Genomic DNA, 26,614 nt, shown 5'->3' with positions numbered 1-26,614 from the left:
CAAGAGTACAGAGTCGACTGTAGTACTTCGAGTGTCGAACCACAGGGAGGCGTACGATTATTTAACAAGGTTTGACAAGGTTAATAAACTAAATTTACAAACTAAGGAAGACTTTTCAAATAGGAAAAAGATGTCACTCCAAGTTGCTCAATAGGCTTGTATTGTTCTACACCTATATTAAAAGCACATATTTGGGATTAACTAATCAACCTAATCGCGTGCACTGAACATGTCTACGACGTATAGTTCACAGTCAGCTGAACACTTGTTCCATGAACCAACTTTCAACGACATTTAATTCCTGCAGATGCGCGGGAACGAACGTCGTCTACTATAATCACTTACCTAATCCACTATCAATTTATCCCCTGAACAGTTCTAAATCGATAGCATACCAACAAACGATCAATCCTAAGCTATGTTAAAGAGACGACAGCAAAGGAATTAACATCACTACATCGTTAGCCAAAAACATAGTGAATAAAATTAAGCACATTGTAGGACACAAACATATGATATTGATGGTGTAAAAACATCCGTACAAGCCTAGATTACAACTTGGAGCAACAATGAGAGCTTAGCCTAAACACATGGTGAATTTGCAATTAAAACCGTAGGATTCAAGCTCTTGATGAGTGGAGTTGGGATTTGGAGTCGGATCGTCGGAGAGTAGGCCGGACCTTCCTCCTCCCTTTTTCCTCCTCTCTTTCTCTCCTTTTTCCTCTCTGATTTGTCTCCCCGAATCCTCAATCTCTACTCTAATTAATTCTGCCACCCCCCATCCCATCACTCTCTCTCTCCAACCTTTTTTCTGTCTCCACGTCCAATCACTCTCTCTCTCATCCCTCCTTTAACTGCAATATTGCAGTTATACTTTATCCACCCGGCCGGGTAGATTAATGGGCATAAAATTCACCCGGCCGGGTGACTTGAAATCAAACCCTCCTGGACTTTCCATACCTCGCGAAAATCACCCGGCCGGGTGAATTATTGGGCATGAAATTAACCCGGCCGGGTGGCCACTTTTGAGAGCTTTCTGCACAGCTTTTCACCCTCCGAGCTTCCTTCTTTGTTTCACCATTTACTCCTCTTTCTACACCATAAAACACACTTTTGCAAACATCAAACTATATAAATCATGTAAAGTTAGGGGAATAAAAATGTACAATTTGATTCACATCACCCGCATTCCAAGCCGGCTTCATAAACGGTGGCGTAACCCTCCGGCGGCGAGTCAGCCCTATGAAGGTCGTCGGGAATCGCAACCTTCCCCCCAGGAAAAAAATATTTTTCGTGTAGGGATATCACAGTATCCTTACTCAAGATGCTGTGAAAATACTCTACGGTCTTCTCCCCGGATTCTTTCCGGCTAGAAGACCCCTTATCCCCTTTCCTACCGCTACCTGACTCAGAAGAAGAAGAAGACATAGTTCTTACTCTTTGAAAGTCTGAAGAAATTCTGAAGAAATTCTTGAAAGCGGAAGGAAATTTTTACGCAAAAGAGAGAGAATGCAGAAGAAGCAATAGCAAAAGTGTTCAAATGATGAAGAAAGGACGTATTTATCAGATTCGGAGAAGATTTCAAAATCATCGCACCGTTTCGAATCCCACCTTTTCAGGATTCAACGGCCGGATTTTACTGTCGCATTTAATGCAGTCACGCGCATGGCACGTCCCCTGACGTCAGCCTTCCCCGTACCTTTATCCAGAATGCCGAAGTGACTCGCTTCGCCGAAGTGATTCACTTCGCTTTTCGGGGGGGGTAGTGATGGGGTACGTACTAAACAAGCCCAATAGCAGTGACGGCCCATCAGCCCAAAGCCCAAGGAAGAGTATCAGTTCGGCATTACCAAAGAGTTCGGCCCCAGCCTACAGCTCGGTAAAAGCCGACCAATCAAGCTCTACTCTCAGATTGGCAAAAGCTGCTCGGCAATAGTTCAGCAGTTCGGTCCCCAAGGAAGAGTCTCAGTTCGGCATTACTAAAGAGTTCGGCCCCAGCCTACAGCTCGGTAAAAGCCGACCAATCAAGCTCTACTCTCAGATCGGCAAAAGCTGCTCGGCAATAGTTCAGCAGTTCGGTCTCAGTTTTCAACCGAACTGGGAGATAGTGGACTCATGCAGAACCTCCACGACCTCCACTACACGATCTATTTAGTGGTGGACCCATGCAGGATCTCATGACCTCCACGACATCCACAATCTAATTAGTGATGATGTAAGCCACGACCTAATTAGTGATGATGTAAGCCACGACCTAGTTAGTGGTGATGCAAGCCACGATCTTAGTTCAATGTATAAATAGAACTTAGATCAGATAGACTAGGAGGCAGAAAAGAGAGCTCTCTAGACATCAAATATCATATAGCAAGTCTGTATTTGTAAGCTGTAAACCAGATCAAGCAATACAATCTTGCCCTCCTTTCTTCCCGTGGATGTAGATTTACCTCAGTAAATCGAACCACGTAATTCCTTGTGTCGTGATCTATATTTTCTTTTACCTGCATTTACTACCATCAAAAATTCGCCCAACCATCAGTGGGGTTATGGCAATGGTATTAAGTCTTAAACAAATATTAGAAATAAATCTACCTCAAAGTAACATAAGTAGCTTTAAAGATTAAGATATGCCTAAGACCACTTTTTGAAGAAGCCGCGTCTTCCACAGTGATTGGAATCTCAATTCTGATCTTCTTTATTTCTAAGAATTATGTTTGAATCTCCTAGTATTTTATTAAGATATTAATGATATTATAATAACAATTAGAAGGTAGTCTTCCAATGCTTATAACACCATAATTCAAAACTAAGACTAATCTACACCCTTAGATTTTGAAATGAGGGGATGAGATTAAAGCTCACAAATTTCAATAAATAGTAGATGAAATATCAACAAAAGAGTAATATCGTCATTATGTTATCATATGATAATTTTGGTGGGTGTTTTTTTTATATCACCATAGTGTATTACAAATATGAATAATATGACATGAGAATATTAATACAGTTTTATTGATATTTTACCTACGTTATATTGAGTTTTTGCATACACTATATTGAGATTTTTTTGCATTTATTTATAAAATCTCGTTATCAACATGTACGAAAATTGAAATATAATTTATCAAATTTCATCACCCGAACATCGTCGGAATACATGCAATTGAGATCTCGTTGGAATCCTTATAAAATTATCTTTAATTTGATATATTTTTTGCGAAAAAATACTTTAAACCGAGAGAGTTACGTAAATTTAAAGTCTTAAGATAATTTTGATGAGAGTGAATTGACATTAATACCTTTTAAGTTTATTTAATAATTTTTTAAATTTAAAATACATTAGATTTCCTAATCCATGATATTAAGCAAATTTCCACTATAGAAGTATTTTTAGGTTCAAATTTAATTGGATTATACTTATTATAGCATATATCTACTCAAATTTTAGTCTTATGTGTAAAAAATTTCTTTTTTTGAAACGGACTACTGTTAGTGAGAGTGAGTTTGCCCAACCATATACTCCATTAATATGCGATTTGTCTAAATTTTTTCGCAGTTTGTGATGATGAGAAAACACATTAACACATAATCATTCATTATATCAAAAGTGTGGTGAAAGATTAAACAATCATCAAATCTTTGAAGTCAACGATACCATTTAAAAAAGGAGGAACAGAATCAAAAATGACAAAGAATGTTCTATAAAAACGGTCGTGTCATTACCATTGCCGCTGTTAGCAGATTAAAAATAAATAAATATAACAAAAATAATAATGAAAAATGTGTTTAAAAAGACTGAACTCTAAATAAAAAGATTAATGGGTGACAGTTAATCATACAATGAAGCTTTGTTAGATACAGCTGTTTGTCATGTAATCCAAAAAATCTTGAAATAAATATACAGAGAAAATCAAAACGTCTCTATTAATAATCCACCTGTTAATGATTAAATACACTAACTCGCATTTGACTAGTTGAAAATGCAGATAAATAAAGCACGCAAAATTTCACACATGACGAAATTGATCATTTTTTCTAGGATAAAAACCATAACTAAATAAGCTATTTTCCCCTTAATTTTTGAAAATTTTAGAAAGTTTGATCAATATAAGTTAGACAGAGCTGATAACAGAAAAATGAAAAGATAATAATAATAATTTAATAGTAAACTAAATCAAATTTATATTGAAGAGCATACTAGCTTAACAAAAAAAAAACAGCAATCACATTGAAATGCAACATCAAGAATTCGACTTCAACTTATTCAAGAAACAAAGAAGAAATACAAGAAAATAAAGATTAACAAAAAAAAACATTAAAAAGGGATATTCCGACAGAAAATAATCTAAAACAGAGATGGGGTCAGGTTTGAGGTTGCAAGTTTCAACTAAGTAACAGTAAGGTCAGCTGAGAAATAAATTGAAAATCAAGAACTCTAATCTTTTTCAGTGTGAAACATTCTTATTTTATGAGATCAAAACATCTCTACAACTCCTCAAATCCATACAAAAGTAGGTTAAGGATGACAAGTGTCGGCTAATTATATGCATTAGCAAAATCCCTCTCAAAAAAAAAATTTAAAAAAAATGCATACACACACTCACACTCCCACTTTCATGCAACAACGTGGAACCTCACTTCACCAACCAACATTTTTTGAGCTCATATGCTCACTCCCTCAACTCATTCATGCACTACAACAATTCTCCAACACTCCCCTCTCCTATAAAACCATAGCCATGCCCACCTTTCAAGCTACGAAGAGCTCGATTTTCGAGAAACTCGAACATGATCAAGCAGGACAAGAACGAGGGGGACGGGGCGAGGTACGTAGGCGTGAGGAGGCGGAAATGGGGGAGGTGGGTGTCGGAGATTCGCGAGCCGGGGAAAAAGACTCGTATTTGGTTGGGGAGTTTCGACACGCCTGAGATGGCGGCCGCGGCCTACGACGTCTCCGCGCGGTACCTGAGAGGGGCGGATGCGCGCATCAACTTCCCGGAGCTGGTGGAGAGCCTCCCGAAGCCTGCCAGTGCTGATGCGGACGACATTCGCCAAGCGGCTCAGCTGGCCGCCATGCGGCTGGGGGGCGTCGAGCAGTTGGGGGATGCAGATGGTGGTTCTAGCGGGGGTGCTGTCCCGGCTAGGGTGAAGCTGTCGCCTAGCGACATTCAAGCCATCAATGAGGCGCCACTCGACTCGCCTAAAATGTGGATGGAGCTAGTGGGCCCGTCGGGGGTCGGAGAATCTGTCAGTTATGAGGAGTTTGAGATGGAGGAATGGGATGAAACAGAAACTTATTCCATTTGGGACTGATATTCATATAATATAACATAGAAGCACACATATATATGAGCATTTGATTTTTTTAGATAGAGATTGGTGTTTTAGATATAAACCAAGCATCTGCATAAGGGAATTCATGTTGACTACAATGTGAGATAAGGATCTTACATTATTTGTTTCAAGGGCCACTTTTTAGGCCACATTTCTAACAAGAATTTATTGTATCACTATAATTATAGATTCTAATGAAGCTAATATATTCTGTTGCTCAAGTCAAAGCTCTTCCTCTCTTTTTAGTTCAATTTCTTATTTTATTTTCAGATGGCATTATCACTTTCATTGTTTATTTCTGAGCAAATACTTATCTTCACTTAGCTTAAGCCAGCGTTTCTTTATAACTCGATTTCATGTTCTTACTCGAACAGCTACCAGACATTTCTAATTCGTGGTCTAATTAGACTAGGCTAGTTAATCATAAATTGGTATATAGCTCGAGATGTTTAGGTGTACGATACAGTCTATACACCCTTTACATATTCTACGAGCACATATTGGTAGCCAATAGTAGCTATGTGAGCATTTGATGGTAAAAAAAGAGATATATAACTTTGTTGCAACCTCAACAAGAAAAGATCCATAACCAATTGATTACCTCGAGGTTGTTGACGAGAAGGGTACTATCGACCTTTAGGCAGCATCGTTCCTTTTGCTAGTAAAAGATTGAAATTGCACCTGAACCAACAAAATTTCTTTCCTCAAAGACAAATGGAGAAAACACAAACATCAAAGTTAATCAAGAAACTATGGAACCAAACTTGTATATATCATGTGAATTTGTTGGATATGCGAACATAATAAGAACTGCCAATCCGTGGGAGAGGAGAACTGTAGAGATGCAACCATCATGATTCAATGACATTACAAAGAGTTGGTAATAGACTAACCAAATGAGAAATAATCAATGAAAGTACACAAAGTACTCTGGATTTACAGTAGCTCAAACATAGTAACAAAATAAAGTCATATAAAGTTCAAACTGCAAAAGAAACCAAGATGTAAAATTATTACATAAATGAAATAATGAGAAAGGCAATAAAAGCATGAAGAATTTTACATCTAGAAAGTAAAACATGCTACAGTGAGAGATATGATCATATGAGAAAATAATCAATGAATTAAAAGTGACATAAAACTACTACAACAATTTAAGGACAAAAATAAGAATAAATAGGAGATACACAAGAATGACAGCTACCATATTCTCCAATGCACCAAACGGAAATGATTCAATTGCATATTTCCAAACTACTTCATGAAGACAATTTCACTATGGAGGAACTGGTTTCCAGTAAGACTAAAAAATGACCTCGCATAGCCTCACTAGTAGTATTATTACGTCGCTAGAAATCTTACCAACTAGGAGTATTAACATTATGCAATATCGCAGTTCAATGCTTGGTACAAGTCAAAATTTTTATATGCCAAAATTTTATCCATTGTGCAATACTGAGTCCAGCAAGAAACAGAAGATAAGTAGAGAAAGATTAAGTCAATTATCTGATCACTTAGCATTCTCATTTCATCAAAATTGTGACAGTGGACAATACTGACAGCCCGACAAGACTCACGAATATGCTACGTGAGGATTGAATACAAACTTGAAGTGCTTGCTTTCCAAGTCTCTTGCTAGATTTCCCCTCCCAGTTCTTCTAAGTTGCTTCACAACTTTCATGTAAATGCTGAAATTCGGCCTTAGACCTTTTTCCATCATGTCCACAAGAGTGTTCCGAGCACTCATGATATGACCTTTTTCCAAATAAAGTTTGGCCGTTAAGCTGTATATCATATTGCTAGAGGTCTTATCAATAGCACTTGCATAAACAACATGCTTGTATGCTGCCTCATATCTTTCTGCAGCAAACAAAGTCTTAATGATGCAAGCATGAGTAGACAGTCGAGGCTGAACTCCTTGAGCCACCATTTGATCAAGAATCCGGTGAACAGCATCCATATTGCCTAAACTACAAACAGAATTGATAAGAATCTCAAACGTTATAGCATCAAAAGGGATATCGCTTTTTTTCATCTCATCAACCAGTTGAAAGACTTCAGTAATCCTGGAATTCTTCCATAGGCTTCCAAGAAGATAGTTATACAAAGTGGTAGTATGAGCGCAACGAGCCTGTCTAATCCCTCTGATTATACCATGTGCTTCTTCTATAAGACCACTCCTGCACATCTCACGGATGAAAAGGAGAGAACACGACTGCTTGCCCTCGGAAATGCAGATGACATGCTTAGCCATGTCAAACAAGTGAAACTTACACAGCATCTCAATCAAGGCACAGACACCAGAACTCTGAAATGATCCCCCAACTTCATTCAACAAATCCAACACAATTTTAGTGGATTCCTTCAATGAAGCGTCTGCGGATGCCAACACCGGTAAAAACCCAAAAGCCTCATAAGTCAGACAAATCTTTTCACAAGCAAACTTCCTAAACCACTCTTGCATTGTTCCATAGTCCTCCAACCTTCCGAGGTTATCGATGATCAAACTACAAACACAAGTATCCTTCTGCAGCTTAGGATGATTACTACAAATCCACTCAAAGAACCTCAATCCATGTACCTTCTCAGAGTTCAAGAATTCAAAAATCTCAGTGATAGAGTATGCATTCAATCTAGGGCGCGTCATATTTAACCTGCGCTCCAAATCCTCTCCATTGCTCCTAATCATACCAACAACTTCCAAAACAAACCCCAGCCTATAATTTTTCTCACTCTTCACAACAGAACCAGAAGCCAACGAGCTATTTGATGATGATACAGAGTAGTATCTAACCATTTCCCCACAACTAAGCCAACCAAATGCATTACACACACTGTGGCACCTATGTGTTGATAAAACCAATGATTCAATTATAAATTTTGAAGGAAGCCCACGAAATGAATCGCCCAAAACTTGATTCTTGACATGTGAAGACAGCTTAATTTGAACCGAACGCAATCCAAAATGAAGACTTGAGGAAGACCCAGAAGAGGAAGTGCTTAAAACTGGCGTTTTTTGAAGTGAGCGTGGTTCAGAAGGGATAAATGCATACAACCCAATTGAAGAATGGCGCAAAAAAATTATTGTATTTACATATACTGAAAACGGATATTTGGGGGTTAGGGTTTTTGGAGAGAGTGATGAGCAGTTTAAGCAGTACCTGAAGAAATTCTGATTAGGGTGAAATTTGTTAGAGAATCTCATTTTCACTCACTGCAATCCATCTTCTTCGAAATTTGATTTGAGAGACAGAGAAGCAAAAAGGGACAAAAATGTAATTACAAATTTCTTGGTAGGGTTCTTTGTAATTCCGGAATGTAAGAGCATCACGGATGTCCCGGCAGACATCCCGACGGACTTCCCAAAAACACTTCATGCCATGTCATAAGGACATCCCACTGTACTGCCACGTCATAAGGACATCCCACTACACAATGACGGACATCCCCAAGGATATCCCGACGGACATCCACAAAAAACAATAAAAAATCGGGACGTCCGCCGTGTCAACGCAACGAGGGACGTCCCGGAAAGCCGCGGAACTCCGATGTCCGTAGCGGACGTCCCTAACCGTATGCATGCTACCTAATAGCGGACGTCCCGCGCGGACGTCCGGCACGCCGGTCCGACGTCCGCTGGGACATCTGCCATTGTGGATGCTCTATTGAGGTTTCTATAGAGACATAGTACAAAATCACAAATCTATTTTTCTAATTAAAAAAGATTGAACTATTTTATTTCTTAATTTTTTGAATTATTTAAAAATAATAAGCTCTCAATAAAACAAACAAAACACAAGTATGAGTATTATTTTTGAGCAAATATGAATTTAATGTTATGAATCAACAAATGTGAGTATAAAACCGATTAAAATCGAGTCAATACTGGTAAAAGCGAAAATCTATTTATTTAAAGTCACCAATAAAGAAGAAAAGAAAAATAGGAGAAAGAGAAGGAAAAATAAAAATATAGAAATTTCTAGAAAAGAAATCAAACTTAAAAATAATAATACGCCGCCAGCAAAGAACACGCACACCACGTTCTCTTTTCAGTTCCCACGCATTTTCATACATATATATATCCTCCCCTTCTTGGTCTCCGCAAACCCTAGAAATTTCTCTTCGAGAGGTTCTCGCTCTTTCTCTAAATTCTAGCGAATAGCATTCCATTTTCGGACCTTCCCGGAAAAATCTGAATTGAGATGGCGACGTTTGAGGAAGCGCCGCCTGGAAACAAGGCCGCCGGAGAGAAGATTTTCAAGACCAAGTGTGCTCAGTGCCACACAGTCGACAAAGGAGCTGGCCACAAACAAGGTATAGATGACCTGAATCTATTTCTGAGCTCGCCTGCTTTCGATTTGTAGATCTGATCTGTTGCTTAATTTTTTTTGTGAATCGACATTTTGTGTTGCTTTGATGTTTGATTTCTGGTGTTTTTTTACTGTATCGTTGGTTGGATTTAGTGAGATCTTGTGTGGAATTATTGAGATCTTGCCTTTCATATGCTGAACTAGAGATTGGAATTGTGGAAATCATGAATAAATTAGTTGCGAGGTATAGAATTTTACTACTTCTTAATTCGAATGCGAAAAGCTTAATATATTTAGCATAAGAAATATTACTATTATTTTTGTATATTGGTAGATTGAATCTGTAGTTTGGGTTTATTATCTGATGCTGAATTAGGAGTAGTCAAATATCAATCACAAAAACCTTTGTATATTATGTTGAAATCCATGGCAAATGGAGCAATACTGTAGCTCACTAAATCTAGCTTCTCAATGTAATATAGAGGCTGCCTTGTTCACTAAATACTGTAGCTCACTCACTAAATGTAGCATCAAATTAGTTGGGAGATTGATAAACGAATGCAACTAGGCTAGCACGGATAAGAATCTTAATGGTATGCACTGTTTTCTACCTCAGTATTTGTTTCCGGTGACGTTGCTAGACTTTGATCTTTATGCATTTATTAGATACACATATATGAGGCAGGTTTATGTTGTTTGACACTTGACAATTTGGTCTTCCATGAGATGAATATACCATGGAAGTTTTTGTGCAAAGATTGGAAAAAAGTGCATTTATGCTCTTCGAGCATTTGTTTTCTTTTGGATACTGGGATTAAAAGGCTTGAATTTGCAGGACCTAACCTTAATGGTCTCTTCGGGCGGCAGTCTGGAACTACCCCGGGTTACTCATACTCTGCTGGTAACAAGAACAAGGCTGTGGTGTGGGAAGAGAAGACCCTGTATGATTACTTGTTGAATCCCAAGAAGGTGAGTTTGTTTGGAAAATTGATCCATTACTTTAAGATGTTGTTTGTGGGTTTCTATTAGGATGTCTGCATATCTTTTCATTTATCTCCTTGTTAACACAATCCTCTTATTTTTCGCACTTTGCAAGGATCACCTACTCTGTCATACATGATTAGTTAGGGAAATTGATCAAGTGATGTAGCATCAGTTCAACTAAGAAAATTAAAGCCTAAAAAGAATGCTGGGACTGACTTCTTCATCCTTCCTTCATACTAGACATCGCATTTATTGTAGTCTACTTTTAAGTCATCTTTGTTATTTATATTGATTTTTTTATCTTGTTCCTGCAGTACATCCCTGGAACAAAGATGGTTTTCCCAGGATTGAAGAAGCCTCAGGACCGTGCTGATCTCATTGCATACCTGAAGGAGTCCACAGCTTAAGCACACACTTCATGGTTATGTCTTTTTGCAGTTGAGAGCCACATTTTACCTTTTGAGTAGCAAAAAAACACAAATACTCTCTAATAAATAATTCTTTGGACTACCTTTTGAAGTCCCTCTTGCAAGAGGTAATGTTTTTGTCAGATGGAAATAAATTTGAGTGGTCTGTGCCTGTCTAGATACTAAAGGTTCAAAGCTATGTATGCTTGAACATTCTTTTCGACAGTGCCACATTGTTCTGGTCTGTAAAAGATCTGGATTACATTCTCTTTCTTATGACAAGAAACCATTTATTTCCAATTGAGAGATTCTCCCTAATTTAGTCTTTGTGGTAGTTTAATGACACAACTTTTTACTGCAACCAATGTTATATTTTGACGGCATAGAGCCATAGACAGCATACAGATGTTATTAACGAAATCTGGAACTTCAAAAACATACCAATATAGTTACAGGCCCTGTTTTTTTAAAAATAAATGTCATTGCTGCCTTTCATTTCTTCAATGCTCGACTCTCTATTGTGACGGACGGCGAAGTCCTGGGATCTGAAACAAGAATTTGAACTGCGCATCAAGAAAGCTGTGATAACATGCGTATGATCGAAATTCATATTATATGATGTTGACATTAAGAAGCATGCCCTAAATATATTTGTAAGTACTAACCACAACTCCATGAGGGCCAATCCGATTATGCGATATAAAATTGAGGATCAGATTGGCGAATTCATCCGGCACATCCTCCTGCGATTCTCGAACATGTGAGCAACTATGACGACAGCTAAATATAAGACAAAATCAAAGAATGTATCTTCGACGAATCAGACCTGTATGGCATGGCCGGTGTGCCTAACCACCATCATTTGAAATTTTCCTTGCATTTGGCCTATTGTGAGAGTTCTGAGACAAAAAAATCAAAATCATGTAGCTATTATGAGTACAATTTCTTAACATTGAGTCCTTGACTACAAATCATCGTTTCAACTATTCAATAACCATAGTGACAATCTTCATACTGGCAAACATACCCAGAAAGATCGGGGGTTACCAGATCAAATATAAATGTGACTTCACGACTATGAAAATATAAATGTGACTTCACGACTACGTATATTACTGGGGCAATCTTATGAGACTGGATGTATTATAAGAATAATATGTTAAAAAATTGAAAGGACTAACTTGTCAAGCCTATCAGTTCCTGCCAGAAGTAAGAGTTTTGGTACAGGACTAGCCAAAAACTTTTCTGAAAGACCTTCATACCTGAAACAAATAACTCCATAGTCAGAGTTCACTTCCTATGAAATACAAATTAGTTCTGAAATGTGACAAACAGAGTGAGTAAAAAGATGACGTCTTCAAGATAATGACAACAAATACATTTGAAAATTGGCGTACAGAGGAGAATGATCTTACCATCCTCTCCAATATTGTTCAGTTTCTACCAGCCTAGCTCGGTGGGTATAGCTGCAGATCCAGCACGACTAACTTGGGTTAGTTCAATGGGTAGATCATAAAATCAGTGTCAGGCATGCTTACAACAGAAGAGTGAAGAAGAACACAACTTATAAAGGAAAAACACAGTAGAACGGCTCACCATTTTCTTGAATCATCATAGATTAGTGTACTGGGGATAGAGACACGAGCAGAATCGACGTTTCTCAAAGAGCCTCCTTTGATATTCCATTCAATCTAACAACATATAGGACAATCGCTGTTACAATTTCTATCAGAAGAAATACATAATTCACAGTGGAATTATGCTGAAGTAGATATATCCAAGAGTATTTCTCTTTGATTTGTTTGTACTGACTTCATTTTCCGCATCTTGCTTATTCCTTGAAAGACGATGGGAGGAGGTGTCAAATCACACACAATTAACCACATTTTAGAAAGCTAAAGCTTATAGTTTTCTGTTATATTCAATAATTACTATCCCAAATCTTACTAGAAATGAATGACAAAGGAATCGAGCAACATTTTATACTTTCGCTTTTCAAACTTTTGAAAGCTATAATCTCTTTCATAGACCAACAGAGGACATTGTCCATCAACTGGTGGATAAGGAAACATTATCATGTGGAGTACATGAAACTGCTAGCAAAGTTGAGCACACCACACTGAACTGAACGAACAACAGAATATTACCGCTTTCTCAATGCTGGAGAAATGTTGCATTCGATTTGATAAGATCTGCTGCATATGTATTAACGAAGCCATTGCTGTACCCTGAGATATTATGCAGCTAAAGGATCACATACACCAAACATTTGGAAGTCAACCTCAACAGCATTAAAAAACATGAAGAGCTAAGCTAACCTCAACAACATCCACAACAACCAGCGCAGCCAGGCTAGGAAGCACTTTCTTTGCAGCAATATGAACAGCAAGTGCACCTCCCATACTACATTATATGCATTAAGTTTGGAAGAAATTCAACTAGTAATTGAAAAAATAAGAGCAGAAAAATCATCCATGACAAAGAAACACAAATGCCCAAGCTGCTCAAGAACAATAATCCAGCATTTGCCATTTTATTGACAAACTGAGCATTTAAATTCTGGCTAGTTCAGCAGAAGAAAGACAAATTCAAGTGTTGGCTGGATAGAACTATGATATTTCTCTCACGTCCAACATTGGACTTCAACGCTTGCTCCGAGAATATTTGCATGTTATTTGTTAAGATTTCAATTATCAAGATTTAATGACCATTCTCAACGCCAAGTGAAGTGACATTCAAACAATTGTAATTGTACGAAGCATAACATTTTCGTTCTACCATAGAGATACTACCTGTGGCCAACCATCACAATTGCTGGAGGAGAATCCCCATACATTGTCTTCACAACAGCCACTACATCATTGCAAAGAGTCTGCATTTATTGGTGAAAATGTCAACACAGACAAAGTTTAGACTAGAATGTCCAATGCTGATCTTAGAACATAAGAATACGTTATATCAAAATACATTGTAATCAACTTAGGTTGCAATGAAAGAAATAGATACCTCAATAGATAGATCTAAATCATTCTCAGTGTATGACTTCCCATGTCCCCTCAAATCCAATGCTACTACTCTAGCTTTCTCTTTAATTAGTTTTGCTGACAGAGCAAATGAGAGCCTGGTGAAAATTGTTGAACAAAACATACAATTTAGGACCAGCTAATTTCTCTGCAAGAAAGTATATGCTTTTTTAAAGTTCAAAGCTTTAAATCATGAGAAATCTATATTTTCACTAATAAGAGAAACATAGGAGTTCATTAGCTAATAGGCGAGCTGTTGATCTACCCTGAATAACCCCCACCATGGAGACATAAAACAACTGGACCCTCATTCCCTGCCTTATAGAAGTGAAATACCTGAAGCAAAGAGCAGACCAAAGGAAGCATTTAGAATTACAATATGAAAAAGAAAATTCGTAAATTGATTGAAAATATGATGCCACTCACATTTTCAGAGTCTGGGATGCGAACATCATCTTCTTGGTCAAAGTAGTCTGACCATTCTAATGGTGCATATTTTTGTGATGAAGTCCTACAAGTTAAAACCACAAAGAGAACAACAGTAGTAAAAATAAGACAAATAAGTGATCTTTTTATCAGGCCCGGGTCGTAAAATAGTGAACACAACAAGAAAGTATCCAAATCAACAAAGACGACAGGAAATGCAAAAAAAACTTATGCTAGTTTTAAAGTTCAGCACCAAAATTACTTCTGACCTAGCTCCATTAGAATATTAAAGATAAATTACTGCAGCAGTTCAAGCAACCTTTTACTTACCTACCTGCTTATTTATTAGTTTCCTTAAGACCGGTATGCCTTGAACTAATCAATCAAACTCTTCATAAATATGCAATTCTTCCATTTTTAAAAAAATCTATGGGGAAAAATTTTCAATTCACTAGTAAGTAACTTATACTCACTCTTATCACAAACTTTCATAGGGAAACTTCTTCAATTCACAAGTATGTAACTAAAATCACTGTTATCACAAACTCTCACCGACGATCATATCCCAAATTCTACTCTGATGCAACAAATCATAAGCTGAGAGTAAGAATTAACACGCCAGAGGGTATTAGTGAATAAACGCATGTGAGTATTGCTCATAGATACTTCAAAGATTTTCACCACAGCAACCAAACAGCATTATTAAATGGAGTATTACCTAAATGACCATTGGTACACAACCACAATAATAATACAATTAAAATCGAAGCTCAAACAGAACCGAACGATTCATATTCATATTTTAAACAGAACGAATCACAACCAGAAAATCTAAAAACTCATCAACAAGTTCAGATTCTAAATGAAAACAACTGAATCATAAACCGTTACTAATAGCATAAATTAGTAAAAAAATCGCGAGAAAGTAACGCGCGCATACTGAATTGGAGGACGATCAGGCTTGGAAGAGAAAGCCGATGGAGATTTGCTAGAACTCTGAGCGGCAGTTCCACCAGTTTGCGAATCCTCTTCAGGAAGCGAGCTTAGATTTGACGAGGAGTTCTCCATTTCTTTGATCACTCAATAATCTGCGAAAAAACTTTATTCTCTGCTAATTTTTGTTGGTCATTTGATGATGAATTTTGGGCTGCAAATTTATGGGCCCTACTAAGGCTGAACCAATCTAAAGCCCAACTTGAATTTGAAATATTAATCGGGCCCAATAAGCCTTAGATACATTCAATTATAGGGTCCTGTTAGGTTGAGATTTTTTTAGCTTAATTGAGAATTGAGATGCATTTTCAGCCACTCATCCACAACATTTTCGAAATGTCAAGTGCAAGTAAATTATGTCAACTCGGGGGTATTATCATCAATAGTCTGCACATCAAATGTCAACAACTTATAGTTGACATTATATGTGTATAGTTGACATCAATTGTATATGTAGTTGACATTATATGTGTGTAGTTGACATGAATTGTATATGTAGTTGACATGGATTGTACACATAGTTGACATTATATGTGTGTAGTTGACATGAATTGTATATGTAGTTGACATTATATGTGTGTAGTTGGTAAAAAAATTAAAAAAAATTAATTTTTATTTAAAATAAAATAAAATAAAAGTATTTATTGAATAAAATGTACCATGAAATTACTATTCAGTCCTTTCATAATTAATTAATCTAAAAATATTTTTCATATGGCAAATTCTGGACGACTGATTTAATAAAAATGAGTGGCTGATAATGCATCTCAATTCTCAATTAAGCTAAAAATGTCAATTCATCACCGCCCTTCAAATATAACTCTATATAATGTTATATGCACGTGATAAATTGTTGTGGTGTAAGACTACAAATATAATACTACTACATGATAATACTGCTCATAGTTTAAGGGGTGACGTATAGATTTAGATTTGTGCAAATGAGAGCAATATCAACTCAATTTTTAAAAATACACTATATACACAAACCTAATCCCAATAGTATAAGAGACAAGTGCATAAAACAATTACTTATTTAAAAATACTATACTAAGTCTTATGAAAAGAAGACTCAACCACTACTTAGATTGACACCTAATATGATTTCCACTTGTTCATACTTCTATTAATGTCAAAGTCTACCCTAGAATTGTTTCACTTTCAATAATGAAAAGTAATATGTATGAATGTATTTATTTAAGCATAAAAATAATTGGCTGAAAATATAATTTTGCGTCATGTAGTAAAAGGGGGTCTTTTTTGTTCTAAGCAAGACAATTAAGGTGGTATGGGTACCATTTCACTTTTTAGAAAATGTTCCCATACTTTACTTTTATCTCATTCTCAACATTATAAACAACTCCTATTTATGGAAAAATGTAGTATTTTTTTTAATATAGCGATATTCTCAGTAATATCATTTTCCAGTAAAAAACGCATCTTTACAACATTTTCACTAGGTGAAACATGCTATATATTTCTAGGATGGATGAAGTTTTAGTTTATGAATATCATAACAAATATGTACATACTTATCATTGGTACCAGCAACTTTCATTATACTAGTGTTTCGAATTCTATAGCAAATTTAAAAGAGATTTTTAACTTGTAAATACGTGTTAACATTTTCTTGTTTACTTCTCCTGAATTTTTATTATCAATTTAGTCTAAATACACGAATTTTCAACCAAAATGATTTTTTTCATAAATTGAATCTGATGTGTTTGCCGGAAGTATCAGTGTGGGAAAAAACAACGATCACTAAACGACATCGATTTTAATAGAATAATGTCATTTGCTTGTAAATACACGAACTTTTGACATTTTCTAGAATCTCCCTCAAATTTTGAATTGTTCTAGTTTTTCCGGACGAAATATTTTTCTTTGAAATGATTAAATGTTCAACACTTTGTTTGAAACTTGGGTATGAGTTTTATAATCACGTGTTTCTCCAGTGTGAGTATAATAAACTGGAAAGAAATTGATCAAAAGCATCTCCGAATATGTTCCCTCACAACTTCATAATATTTCTTAACTGATTATGTAAAGAAAAAAATGGGGAAAAAGTGGGAGATGGTTGCATGGAAACGCGGAAACCCTTTTTGTAGTGGGAGATTTATGTATGTGTGTATGCTTAAAGTTAAACCCACAATGAAAAGTTGTGCAACTTTGAAAAACTATTATTACTGCTCAATTAAAACGTGCTATTAATACAAATGAATGTAAGAAAAAAGCGACAGCTATATATGTATAATTAATGCCTCGAATTAGGGACATTTCTTGTCTTCTTTTTCTTCCTTAATTAGATTTGTCCAACAACAGCTTGCAGGTGGTCAACAATGTCCTTCACTGTCCCACTAAATTCGCTCCTCATCTGCATTATTATAATACATATAAAGATATAAGATCTCTTAATTTTAAGAGGATATAGAAATCTCTAGAGTTTTAGCTGAATTAACAGTTTAGGCACGATCTTATAATGTATTGTAATTCAAATAATATTTGTTTTGCAATTACTATGGGGGTGTTCGGTTTGCAAGATTGTATCCGGGATCAAATTTGTAGTGTGTTTGGTTTATGAGATTCCGCCCCACAACTCAATTCTAGATGTATAATCATGATATAATTAGTCAATCCTAGATTATATCTTGGTATTATTTTATCTTGGAAACTGAACACCACCTATATCTACTATTTTAGTTTCGAATTAAAAAAGTAGATTCATTTGTAGAAATTAGGGATGATGTAGAAAAGAATTAGAAGATGGTGATATAAACTCAACGTTTCAAAAGTAATGTAAAATAAGTAGTGTAAATACTCCTAGTAACAAATTCGGATAAATATTGCGTTCTTTCTGGAAATTAAAGTCAGGCATAAAATAAAGTTTAATTAGCATTTGATACATAAAAAAGAACGAATTCAATAATTGATGAGTAAGTTCTTAAAGAAAAAGTTGAACTATTTGCAATAAAAGGGTCCTGGATAATCCTTAATTAATTTAAATGGACATTATTCACCCATGATAATCATATATATATATATATATATATATTAAGTAAAATGTAACTATTTGATTTATGTCAAGGCAAAGTTATAGAATAGGAGTATACTAGAAATTACCTCAGCAAGAATTGTGACATCTAGAGCTGCTTGTCCAAACGGCATGATTCTAATGTCTGCGACATTTAGATGTAACCTTTCCATTTCACATGGAATTCTTGACATCAACCCCATTTGTTTCTTGCAACACATTTTTATCAGGACATGCTTCTCCCTCACTCTTGCACTAATCTCTGTCGATACTAATTCGCAGTCTCTATTCGAGGGATCCTCATTGTACGAGACGCTGACACTATCTTCTTGTGGCGCGCCTATGGAACGTGCCATGGCTTCGTTTTCGAGCACATTAACTCTCTTGAAGCGACTTCAAATGGTGTATAGCGTCTTCGAGTAGAGATGCCTTGTCCAACTAAATAAAATAGAGATTTACCAAAATTAGTTCCCTAGTTAATTTGATTTCTCATCATATGTATATAGTCACTATATATAGATAAGAATTTTGTGTACATTTAACTAAATTTCAAACTTACGAAGACGCAACACAATTGGTAAGACGATAAAAGAGCTCAGTGAGGATGGGGTTCCTCGATTTGTGATCTACAGTAATATCTATAGTCTATAGATGAGAATAATTAATGTATATATATAGTAGTAGTTTATTTCTTATCCCTTTTAATCACAACAATTTTTCAAACTTTTTAAGATCGAAATGGCATTTTTTGACGTAGGAGATTTTGTGATCTACCACGTTATGTTATATTTTTATTGACAGATGATTATCCAAATTAACAAGATTAGGTTAAAATAAATTAACTAGAAACATTTGTGTCCCCTAAATGAATAATTTCAAGAAGATAAATTAGCGTTATCAATTTAATTAAATTTAATTATATTAATTACCTTCTTCAATCCCGGCACAACTTTAGAAAGAGCGATGAAGAGCTGCCGTAATTCCTCACGCCGTTTCCTCTCCGCCATGAGATGATCCTGAGCTTGCAACGGCGTTCTCGTCGCCGTCGAACCCCTCTCTCTTTTACCAAATTCATCCTCCTCTTTAGAAGAAGACGAGAAGCTTATGATCTGTGGCGTTAGGTTATCATCACGATCTGCATTCGTCGGAGAAAACGGCAAAAACCTCTCCTTCTCAAAAGAAATCAATTGTGGAGCTTCCACAGCTGCAGATACTGTTGAAGAACTCGGCAAATTCATCGTTTCCTCACAATTCCATGAATTAATCAAGCTCGTGGAGCTCATCCTCAGCTGATCGTCGGCGGAGGCGACGTCGCTGTAAGAAATTTGGGCGGAGATCTCAGCTAGAAAAGGGTTGAGATAGAAGAATTCGTCGTCCAATATTTCCATAGCCCTAAATTATGTCAACAAATTTAATTACTTTAATTAAGCAATTAATATTAGTGTGTACGAATAGACTTGAAAAGATACTATCTGCCCACGTGTGAATTCGAATTAGGGCTTCACTAATTTATTAAGTAGTATTTCTCATTTTATTTCCTATATATATACAGAATTATATTTAAATAATAACTATTCGTAATGCATAACTCAAATAACAAAACACCTTCGAAATAGGATCTCACGGAGTTTGCTATTTCTATAAAAAAAATCTCAAATAAAGGTTAATTGGTTAAAAATTCGAAAATAAAAACTATCAATCACATTCACACATATTTAGAGATGTTTTAAATATAATTATTGATATTTATCTAGTTGACTTTATTGAATTACTTGTATAATACTAAATCATTTTTGGCGTGGACAATATTATTAATAAGGTAAACAAAAGCTAAGTCATTAAGCTATTTTTCTTCCATAATCTAAAGTGTCGAGAAATTTTTATATTAATAATGGGATATTATACCATCTAAGCCATGAGTTATCTAGACTAGCCTAGAGAAGAAAAAATATCAAATTAAAATTTTGAATGCCAATTGCTCGTCGAGCGGCTATGCTTGCTTGCGCGAGACCCGCACGGTCGTTCCAACCTTGTTCGGACTCTACTTTTGTAAAAACAAGCACAAGTTTTTCTACAGAGTTTCGATTGAGATGTAACAATCACCACGCATATAATTATCCAAAAGTGAAAAAAGTAGGACTCCTATAAAATTGGATAATAAGAAAAATGCACTTCTTCCTATATAATTGCGTGTATTCGAGGGCTAAAGCTTAATTACTGTATGAATTAACTTGCTCTAGAAAGTAATGTTAATAAATAAATATCACGTTTATGAAAAATGATAGCATCCAATGTAAAGAAAACTAAAAAAAAGATTTAAAAATCAAAAGAAGTATTGAAATCATGCTGGCCTAATCATTACATAAGTAATCCCGATTTTAAAAAACCGATGAATGATTAAATGCGCAGATATTGATAATCTCTTCAAGTTGACAACGTAATTTAAAGTATTAATTACTTGACATATTTTTCTAATTAACTTGCATCAATAAGAATGCTATTGCATATTACTATTATATTGCCAACCTGGTGAAAGTCGAACTGAGTTGTTCGCATAATTGAGGAATTAAAAAAATGAAGGCTGTCGGAATATATTTTAATCAGCAAGTTGAAGAAGATAATATATGTGTATTATTGCTTAATTATTTATATGTATGTGACCGAACATGTCTACGTATAGATACCAAGTGTCGTTAGCTGGACATAGTATAACACGAGAAATTGGCCCACGATATACTTTACCAGATAAGGCAACAAAAAAAAAGAATCAAATCTTTCACTATATATGATGCAATATACTAATGCATCTTCAAGTAATATAGACTAATTATTAGTTAAATTATGAAATCTCTTGAATACGTAAGAGGGAGAAGAGTTTGATAACTAGATAGATATAAGTCATTTTTTTCAACCTAATTTGATTCAATATATATGTATATATATATATATAGAGAGAGAGAGAGAAAGAGAGGAAGAGAGCATGATGTGAAGCCATGTTTTATTTTTTTGGGATGATCTTGATCAAGTGTGTGTGTGTGTGTGGAAGAGAGAGAGAGAGATTGGGGGATTGGATTTAACTCACATATAATTTTGTTGTTAAGGGTGCATATAAATTTTATTAAAGGTGTTTCATCAACTATTACTATAATCTAATAGTAGTAGTATGATGCATCCCTTGATTTGTTGATTTATTTGCAATACTTTTGACATATATGGATGTGTAAAGATTAACTTATATGTCACTAATATAGACTCATTTTATAAGATTTCTAAGTGCAAAGTAACGAGCGAACTTCGGTTCATAGATCATCTGCTTAGTTCACTCTTATTTTAAAAAATGAGTTTAAAATAGAGAGAAGGATTATCATATGGCTAATTCATGTTAATTGTCAAACCTCGTTATACTCCAAAACGCGGTATCTTTGGGAAGTGAACATTTTGTTTAGTCTAATTTAAACGAGGATAAAACAGAAATCAATTTGTATATGAATACTAATCAATTAATTAATAAACATAAGAAAATAAATAAATACTCCTACTTCGACTATACTATTTGTAGTTATAGATGTAAGATGTCAGGCTGTTAAGGATTAATTATGTTAACATTTTCTAATAAAAGATTTAAGTATAGGATAATCTCGTACACCTTTCAATAATTCATCATTCATGAATCATGAGTAACAAATACAGTACACATTTTATCAAAATAAAAAGACAAAACACCATCTAAAGTCAGAAAATTAGATAGATTGTTGATGTCTTTTAAATTAATGTGTAATCTGGCACAATCAGATCAGAAATATGGTATGCAATTGTTCGACAATGTCTTTCGTTGTGCCCTTGAATTCTGTCTGCATCTGCATAAATTAATAATAAGCTAATTAAATTGAAGATATAGATTATGCGTAGTAATGTATATTAAAATTTTGCATTGGCATAAATCATACCCTAAATCGTTTCTGTTGAATATTGCATCTACTTAATTAAAACAAATTTAATTAAGTGTGGTGGAAACGAAGTATTTACTTAGACTTACTCAGAACTTAAATGGCCTAGCAATAACAATCTTTTTAGTTTGATGCAATTGTGCTCAATTAAAATTTAAATTTTAAAAAAAATATTGAGTTTAATTAAATAAATTACTAAATGTAACACCAAAAATAATAGAGTTAATACCGTCTAATATCACATAACGTTTTTTTTTTCATGCACTTCGTATAAAATCATGAACTTAAATCGGAATGTCAATTACACACGGATAATACGACTGGATGACATTGAATTGATATGGGCGATTGAGTGACATTTAACTGATGACATGGCTTCAACTTAAGTCTCAATTGATCAAAAATCAAAGCCCTGATCATAAATTGATGATCACGTCATTGACTAGACGCCATTCAATCGTTCTTCTTTCAAATTAAGCGAAAATTCATCATTAGTGTGTAATGGACACATCAATGTAAGTTCATGATATTATACGCCAACTTTAAAGTTAGCGAAAAGATCAATATTTCAGAAAAGTTGTGTGATATTAATATGATAATCATGTAGAGGAGAAATAAGTACCTCAGCAAGAATAGTGATATCAAGAGCACCCCCTCCAAAAGGCATGATTCTCATGTCCACAACATTGAGATGCATCTCCATCATTTCACTTGGGATTCTTGACATTAACCCCATCTTATTCTTGCAGAAAATCTTGATCAAGACATGCTTGTTCGAAATTCTTGCTTGAATTTCTGGACCGTCCGATTTAAGGCCGTAAGCTGATGATGATGATGACGACGACAATGAATCCTCTTTCACTGCAGCTGCATCTATGGAACTTCCCCTTTCTCTTCTCTTCTCTTCTTCCTCCAAAACACGCACTCGTTCTTGCATAGCTTTCACATAGTTGATCCCATCTTCAAGTAGTGAAGCCTTGTCCAACTTTTTTTACACACATAAAAATTAAAAAGGCATAAAGCATCAATCGGGCAAAAAAGAAAATACCAACTTCATCACTCACAAAAAAATATCAAAATCAAATTAAGATTCATATGGCTAATGGCTCTGTAAATAAGCTAGTTTTGTTAAACGAGCTCGACCTAGAAGGCGTTTGTGCACGATAAAATCAAACTTCGTAACATACGAAAAAAAAATGAATACATAAAAATTCACATGGCTCTGAAAATAAGTTAGTTTTGTTAAACGGGCTCGACCTATCAAATCCAATTTTATCACATACTAATAAAAGCACAAAGTCACATAAAAATTCACATGACTATGAAGATCATCAGTTAGTTTTGTTAAACATGCTCGACCTAGAAGGCATTAGTACACAATAAAATTTCAACTTCATCACACCCCCAAAAAAATCAAAATCACATAAAGATTCATATGGGTGTCTAAATAAGTTAGTTTTAGGAAACGGGCTCGAGCGATAAAGCGTTGGCACGCAGCAAAATCCAACCTTTTTGAGGCCCGGTATGACTTTAGAGAGGCTGATGAAGAGCTGGCTTAGATTCTCTCTCCTCTTCCTCTCGGCAACAACGTGATCCATGGCTTGTGAGGGAGTTCTTGGGGCTGCAGAAGAGCCCCTCTTTGCTGAGTGAGGACAGTACTCGTTGCTGCTGCTGGAATTATCATCCTTTGCAGAAGAAGAGAAATTTATGATCTCTGAGGTTAGAGAGTAGTCGCTGTTGGTGTCGAGATTTGCGGTGTTTTGATCCAATTTTGGTGAAGTTGAGCTCTCAAAAGAGATTAATTTGGGGACTGCAGCAGTGGAATTTGATGGAGGGTTGTTGTTGTAGGAAATTTGGGGTTTGATGCTTCTTCCATTTGAGTAGATCTCTGGGAAAATTGGCTTCAGATCAAAGATCTCTTCAAAAAATTCTCCATTTTCCATGACCTATGTATACACCATTTAAAAAGATCATGTTGTGAAGAAAAAAGGTCAACCCTTATTTGCTGAAGAAACACACACACACACACACACACATAAAAATATGCTAAGAGGGAGAGAGAGAGAGTGAGAGAGATGAGAGATTCATGACAAAAACCTATATACATATATATACACACACATAAGCTTCTTCAAGATCTTGAAATTATCATTTTTTTCTCACTTCAAATTGCACAAACACAAACACACACACAAGAAATAAAAGAGCTAATCAACTTCTTTGATGATTTAAGAAACACATATATCTGCATATATATATGATGTAAAAAGAAATTAACTTAAAACAAAGTTTACCTGGTTTTTTGTTTTGTTTGGGGTCCAAATCCAGTAGATTGGAAGCAAAAGGAAGAAGATGAAGAGATATATGTACAAACTCTGCAACTAAATTTAGGACTAAATTTTGTGTTGTCTTTAACTCTTTATCATATTGTCGGAAAATATATTCTTTGCTTGGCTGTGTGTGGAAAAAACTAATGCATAATTAATCCACGTGTGAAATACTGTTTCTATGGACGCGCACTAATCCACGGGTATACGTATACATATACGTAAATGATGTTGGTCAAACTCTCTCTTCAACACCTGGCTATTTTTGGTTGTTTCTTTTGTTTTACATGATTATATTATTATTAGTATTAACTAGGACCCCTCCTCCGTCCTTTTTTAGAATGTTCCAATTAAGTTAAGGTGGGTTGTTTCAATTTTTTTGACAAAAATAAAATATTCAATCAGTATTACTTTATTCTATCACTACTTTATTATCTCCTTATCTTTTCTACTTTATTCTTTTCTCATAAGTACTTTTCAACACAATATCTTCATCTCTATGCTCAAAAGTTTTCCCTCAACTTAGTTGGAACGAAGTAAGTAGTAATGATTTTCCCTTTCCTATTGAAATGAAGATACTCCCTCCATCAGTGATTATCTATCTCAGTCGTGATTATCTATCTTACTTTGACCCAGACTTGAGTTTTAAGAAAAATAAATAAATAAAAATAGAAAAGGTTTTGTAATAAAATTAGTATCATTCACTATTAAGACTAATTTTTTGTAAACAAATATATAAAACATGTGTATATTATAAAATTACAATCCACATATCATAATCTTTTTTATTTATATTTATTTATATTTCTTGAAAAATATAAATAAATATAAATAAAAAAGATTATGATATGGGGATTGTAATTTTATAATATACACATGTTTTATATATTTGTTTACAAAAAATTAGTCTTAATAGTGAATGATACTAATTTTATTACAAAATTGATAAAGTAAAGAGAGATCGAAAGAAAAAAAAATTGAAGTACTGTTCGTGAAAAATGTGACTCGTCTCATTAAAGATGAAAACTTATAGTAGTAATAAATACATAGTGACTGATTATGGTAGAGGCACAAAATGGAAAATTAGACTATTGTCAATAAAGGTAGTGGAATGTGAGATTCATTTACCAAAATATGAGGCAACTATTTGCGAACAGACAAGTAGTAAACGATTAATAAAACAAGTATTTGCGGATAGACCCAAAAAAATATGAGACAGATAATAGCAGGTGGAGGAAGTAATTGGCAAACATGAGTGTGTATAAGAGAGGCTTATTGTAGTGAAGTCATGATTAGTTAGGTCATTTGGTGAAACTTCTGAAGGATAGATTGCAGGAATCCCGGGCCTTGAATCTCATAAACAATTGTTTTAACTTAATAATTTAGTGTAGTTGTACTTTAACTTTCATTAGAATGATGATTATATCATATACTATATTCTAAGTTGGTGCAGTAGAGATGATGAGTTGTTTTCATAATTGATGAAATATAATAATGTCCCAGCATATATATTATTGTAATTTATAAAATAAGCTAGTCATCTCGCAAGATAACATATACTATTAGAAATAGCTCGAAGAAAAGGTCATAGAAAATATAAAATGATAAATACAATTAAAAAGTTGCAATCATTCGCATAATTAATCGCAAGAACTATTTGACATGCAACACACTTACCAATTATGAATGTAATAATATGATTATTCAGTTCAATTAAAAATCTCTAATTATAAAAATGTGGAAACACTTGCACAGTGAACTTATAATAAGTAAATGCAAATAAAACCTTTTAAAATTATGAACTACTATAACACGAATTCTACACCAATAATCTA

The 26,614-nt window shown here is 34.9% G+C and overlaps 5 protein-coding genes and 1 pseudogene across 10 annotated transcripts; 2 read left to right on the top strand and 4 right to left on the bottom strand.

Moving 5' to 3' along the window:
• Positions 1 to 4,422: 4,422 nt before the first annotated feature.
• Positions 4,423 to 5,887, top strand: LOC121806611 (ethylene-responsive transcription factor ERF021-like). The gene has a single exon (XM_042206729.1). It carries the CDS (start codon positions 4,786 to 4,788, stop codon positions 5,308 to 5,310), a length of 525 nt encoding a protein of 174 aa, XP_042062663.1. The 5' UTR covers positions 4,423 to 4,785; the 3' UTR covers positions 5,311 to 5,887.
• LOC121806584 (pentatricopeptide repeat-containing protein At4g11690-like) lies at positions 5,106 to 8,596 on the bottom strand. Of its 6 annotated transcripts, none has more exons than XR_006051685.1 (4): positions 6,909 to 8,590; positions 6,096 to 6,165; positions 5,933 to 6,012; positions 5,106 to 5,242 (listed from the first exon to the last, which is right to left on the bottom strand). XR_006051685.1 is itself a non-coding variant. In XM_042206702.1 (3 exons), the coding sequence occupies exons 1-2, from the start codon at positions 8,534 to 8,536 to the stop codon at positions 5,958 to 5,960; spliced, it is 1,683 nt and encodes a 560-aa protein (XP_042062636.1). In that variant the 5' UTR covers positions 8,537 to 8,590; the 3' UTR covers positions 5,106 to 5,242; positions 5,933 to 5,957. The 6 variants fall into 6 exon arrangements, 2 of the variants coding, with proteins under 2 accessions (XP_042062636.1, XP_042062651.1); XR_006051687.1 differs by having other exon boundaries at positions 6,939 to 8,590; XR_006051684.1 differs by having other exon boundaries at positions 5,933 to 6,165; positions 6,909 to 8,596.
• A 796-nt stretch (positions 8,597 to 9,392) lies between these two features.
• Positions 9,393 to 11,332, top strand: LOC121806577 (cytochrome c-like). Its single transcript, XM_042206684.1, has 3 exons — positions 9,393 to 9,645; positions 10,477 to 10,610; positions 10,940 to 11,332. The coding sequence occupies exons 1-3, from the start codon at positions 9,534 to 9,536 to the stop codon at positions 11,030 to 11,032; spliced, it is 339 nt and encodes a 112-aa protein (XP_042062618.1). The 5' UTR covers positions 9,393 to 9,533; the 3' UTR covers positions 11,033 to 11,332.
• A 32-nt stretch (positions 11,333 to 11,364) lies between these two features.
• Positions 11,365 to 15,579, bottom strand: LOC121806568 (protein phosphatase methylesterase 1-like). The gene is made up of 13 exons (XM_042206674.1): positions 15,422 to 15,579; positions 14,482 to 14,566; positions 14,321 to 14,391; positions 14,039 to 14,153; positions 13,825 to 13,904; positions 13,351 to 13,435; positions 13,180 to 13,260; positions 12,629 to 12,723; positions 12,448 to 12,498; positions 12,214 to 12,294; positions 11,859 to 11,931; positions 11,698 to 11,775; positions 11,365 to 11,577 (listed from the first exon to the last, which is right to left on the bottom strand). The coding sequence occupies exons 1-13, from the start codon at positions 15,547 to 15,549 to the stop codon at positions 11,548 to 11,550; spliced, it is 1,053 nt and encodes a 350-aa protein (XP_042062608.1). The 5' UTR covers positions 15,550 to 15,579; the 3' UTR covers positions 11,365 to 11,547.
• A 2,182-nt stretch (positions 15,580 to 17,761) lies between these two features.
• LOC121805463 lies at positions 17,762 to 19,893 on the bottom strand (annotated as a pseudogene).
• Positions 19,894 to 22,133: 2,240 nt separating this feature from the next.
• Positions 22,134 to 24,855, bottom strand: LOC121802604 (transcription factor bHLH25-like). The gene is made up of 4 exons (XM_042202289.1): positions 24,747 to 24,855; positions 23,961 to 24,398; positions 23,075 to 23,437; positions 22,134 to 22,362 (listed from the first exon to the last, which is right to left on the bottom strand). Exons 2-4 carry the CDS (start codon positions 24,393 to 24,395, stop codon positions 22,294 to 22,296), a joined length of 867 nt encoding a protein of 288 aa, XP_042058223.1. The 5' UTR covers positions 24,396 to 24,398; positions 24,747 to 24,855; the 3' UTR covers positions 22,134 to 22,293.
• Positions 24,856 to 26,614: the final 1,759 nt, after the last annotated feature.

This window comes from Salvia splendens, chromosome 1 (genome assembly GCF_004379255.2).
Source record: "Salvia splendens isolate huo1 chromosome 1, SspV2, whole genome shotgun sequence".
Classification (NCBI taxonomy): domain Eukaryota; kingdom Viridiplantae; phylum Streptophyta; class Magnoliopsida; order Lamiales; family Lamiaceae; genus Salvia; species Salvia splendens.
Note: the sequence above shows the minus strand (reverse complement) of the source record. Positions and strands in the feature narration are given on the sequence as shown.

Coding starts and splice junctions, on each gene's coding strand:
- LOC121806577 (XM_042206684.1), top strand. CDS start 9,534: ATGGCGACGTTTGAGGAAGCGCCGCCTGGAAACAAGGCCGCCGGAGAG. Junction 9,646..10,476: donor AGGAGCTGGCCACAAACAAG/GTATAGATGACC, acceptor TTGAATTTGCAG/GACCTAACCTTAATGGTCTC. Junction 10,611..10,939: donor ACTTGTTGAATCCCAAGAAG/GTGAGTTTGTTT, acceptor TTGTTCCTGCAG/TACATCCCTGGAACAAAGAT.
- LOC121806611 (XM_042206729.1), top strand. CDS start 4,786: ATGATCAAGCAGGACAAGAACGAGGGGGACGGGGCGAGGTACGTAGGC.
- LOC121806568 (XM_042206674.1), bottom strand. CDS start 15,549: ATGGAGAACTCCTCGTCAAATCTAAGCTCGCTTCCTGAAGAGGATTCG. Junction 13,436..13,824: donor ATTGTGATGGTTGGCCACAG/GTAGTATCTCTA, acceptor CATATAATGTAG/TATGGGAGGTGCACTTGCTG. Junction 11,932..12,213: donor GGAACTGATAGGCTTGACAA/GTTAGTCCTTTC, acceptor TTTTTGTCTCAG/AACTCTCACAATAGGCCAAA.
- LOC121802604 (XM_042202289.1), bottom strand. CDS start 24,395: ATGGAAAATGGAGAATTTTTTGAAGAGATCTTTGATCTGAAGCCAATT. Junction 23,438..23,960: donor TCATACCGGGCCTCAAAAAG/GTTGGATTTTGC, acceptor GTGTAAAAAAAG/TTGGACAAGGCTTCACTACT. Junction 22,363..23,074: donor ATATCACTATTCTTGCTGAG/GTACTTATTTCT, acceptor TAATTTATGCAG/ATGCAGACAGAATTCAAGGG.
- LOC121806584 (XM_042206702.1), bottom strand. CDS start 8,536: ATGAGATTCTCTAACAAATTTCACCCTAATCAGAATTTCTTCAGGTAC. Junction 6,013..6,908: donor AATCCTCACGTAGCATATTC/GTGAGTCTTGTC, acceptor TTGTTGGTTCAG/GTGCAATTTCAATCTTTTAC.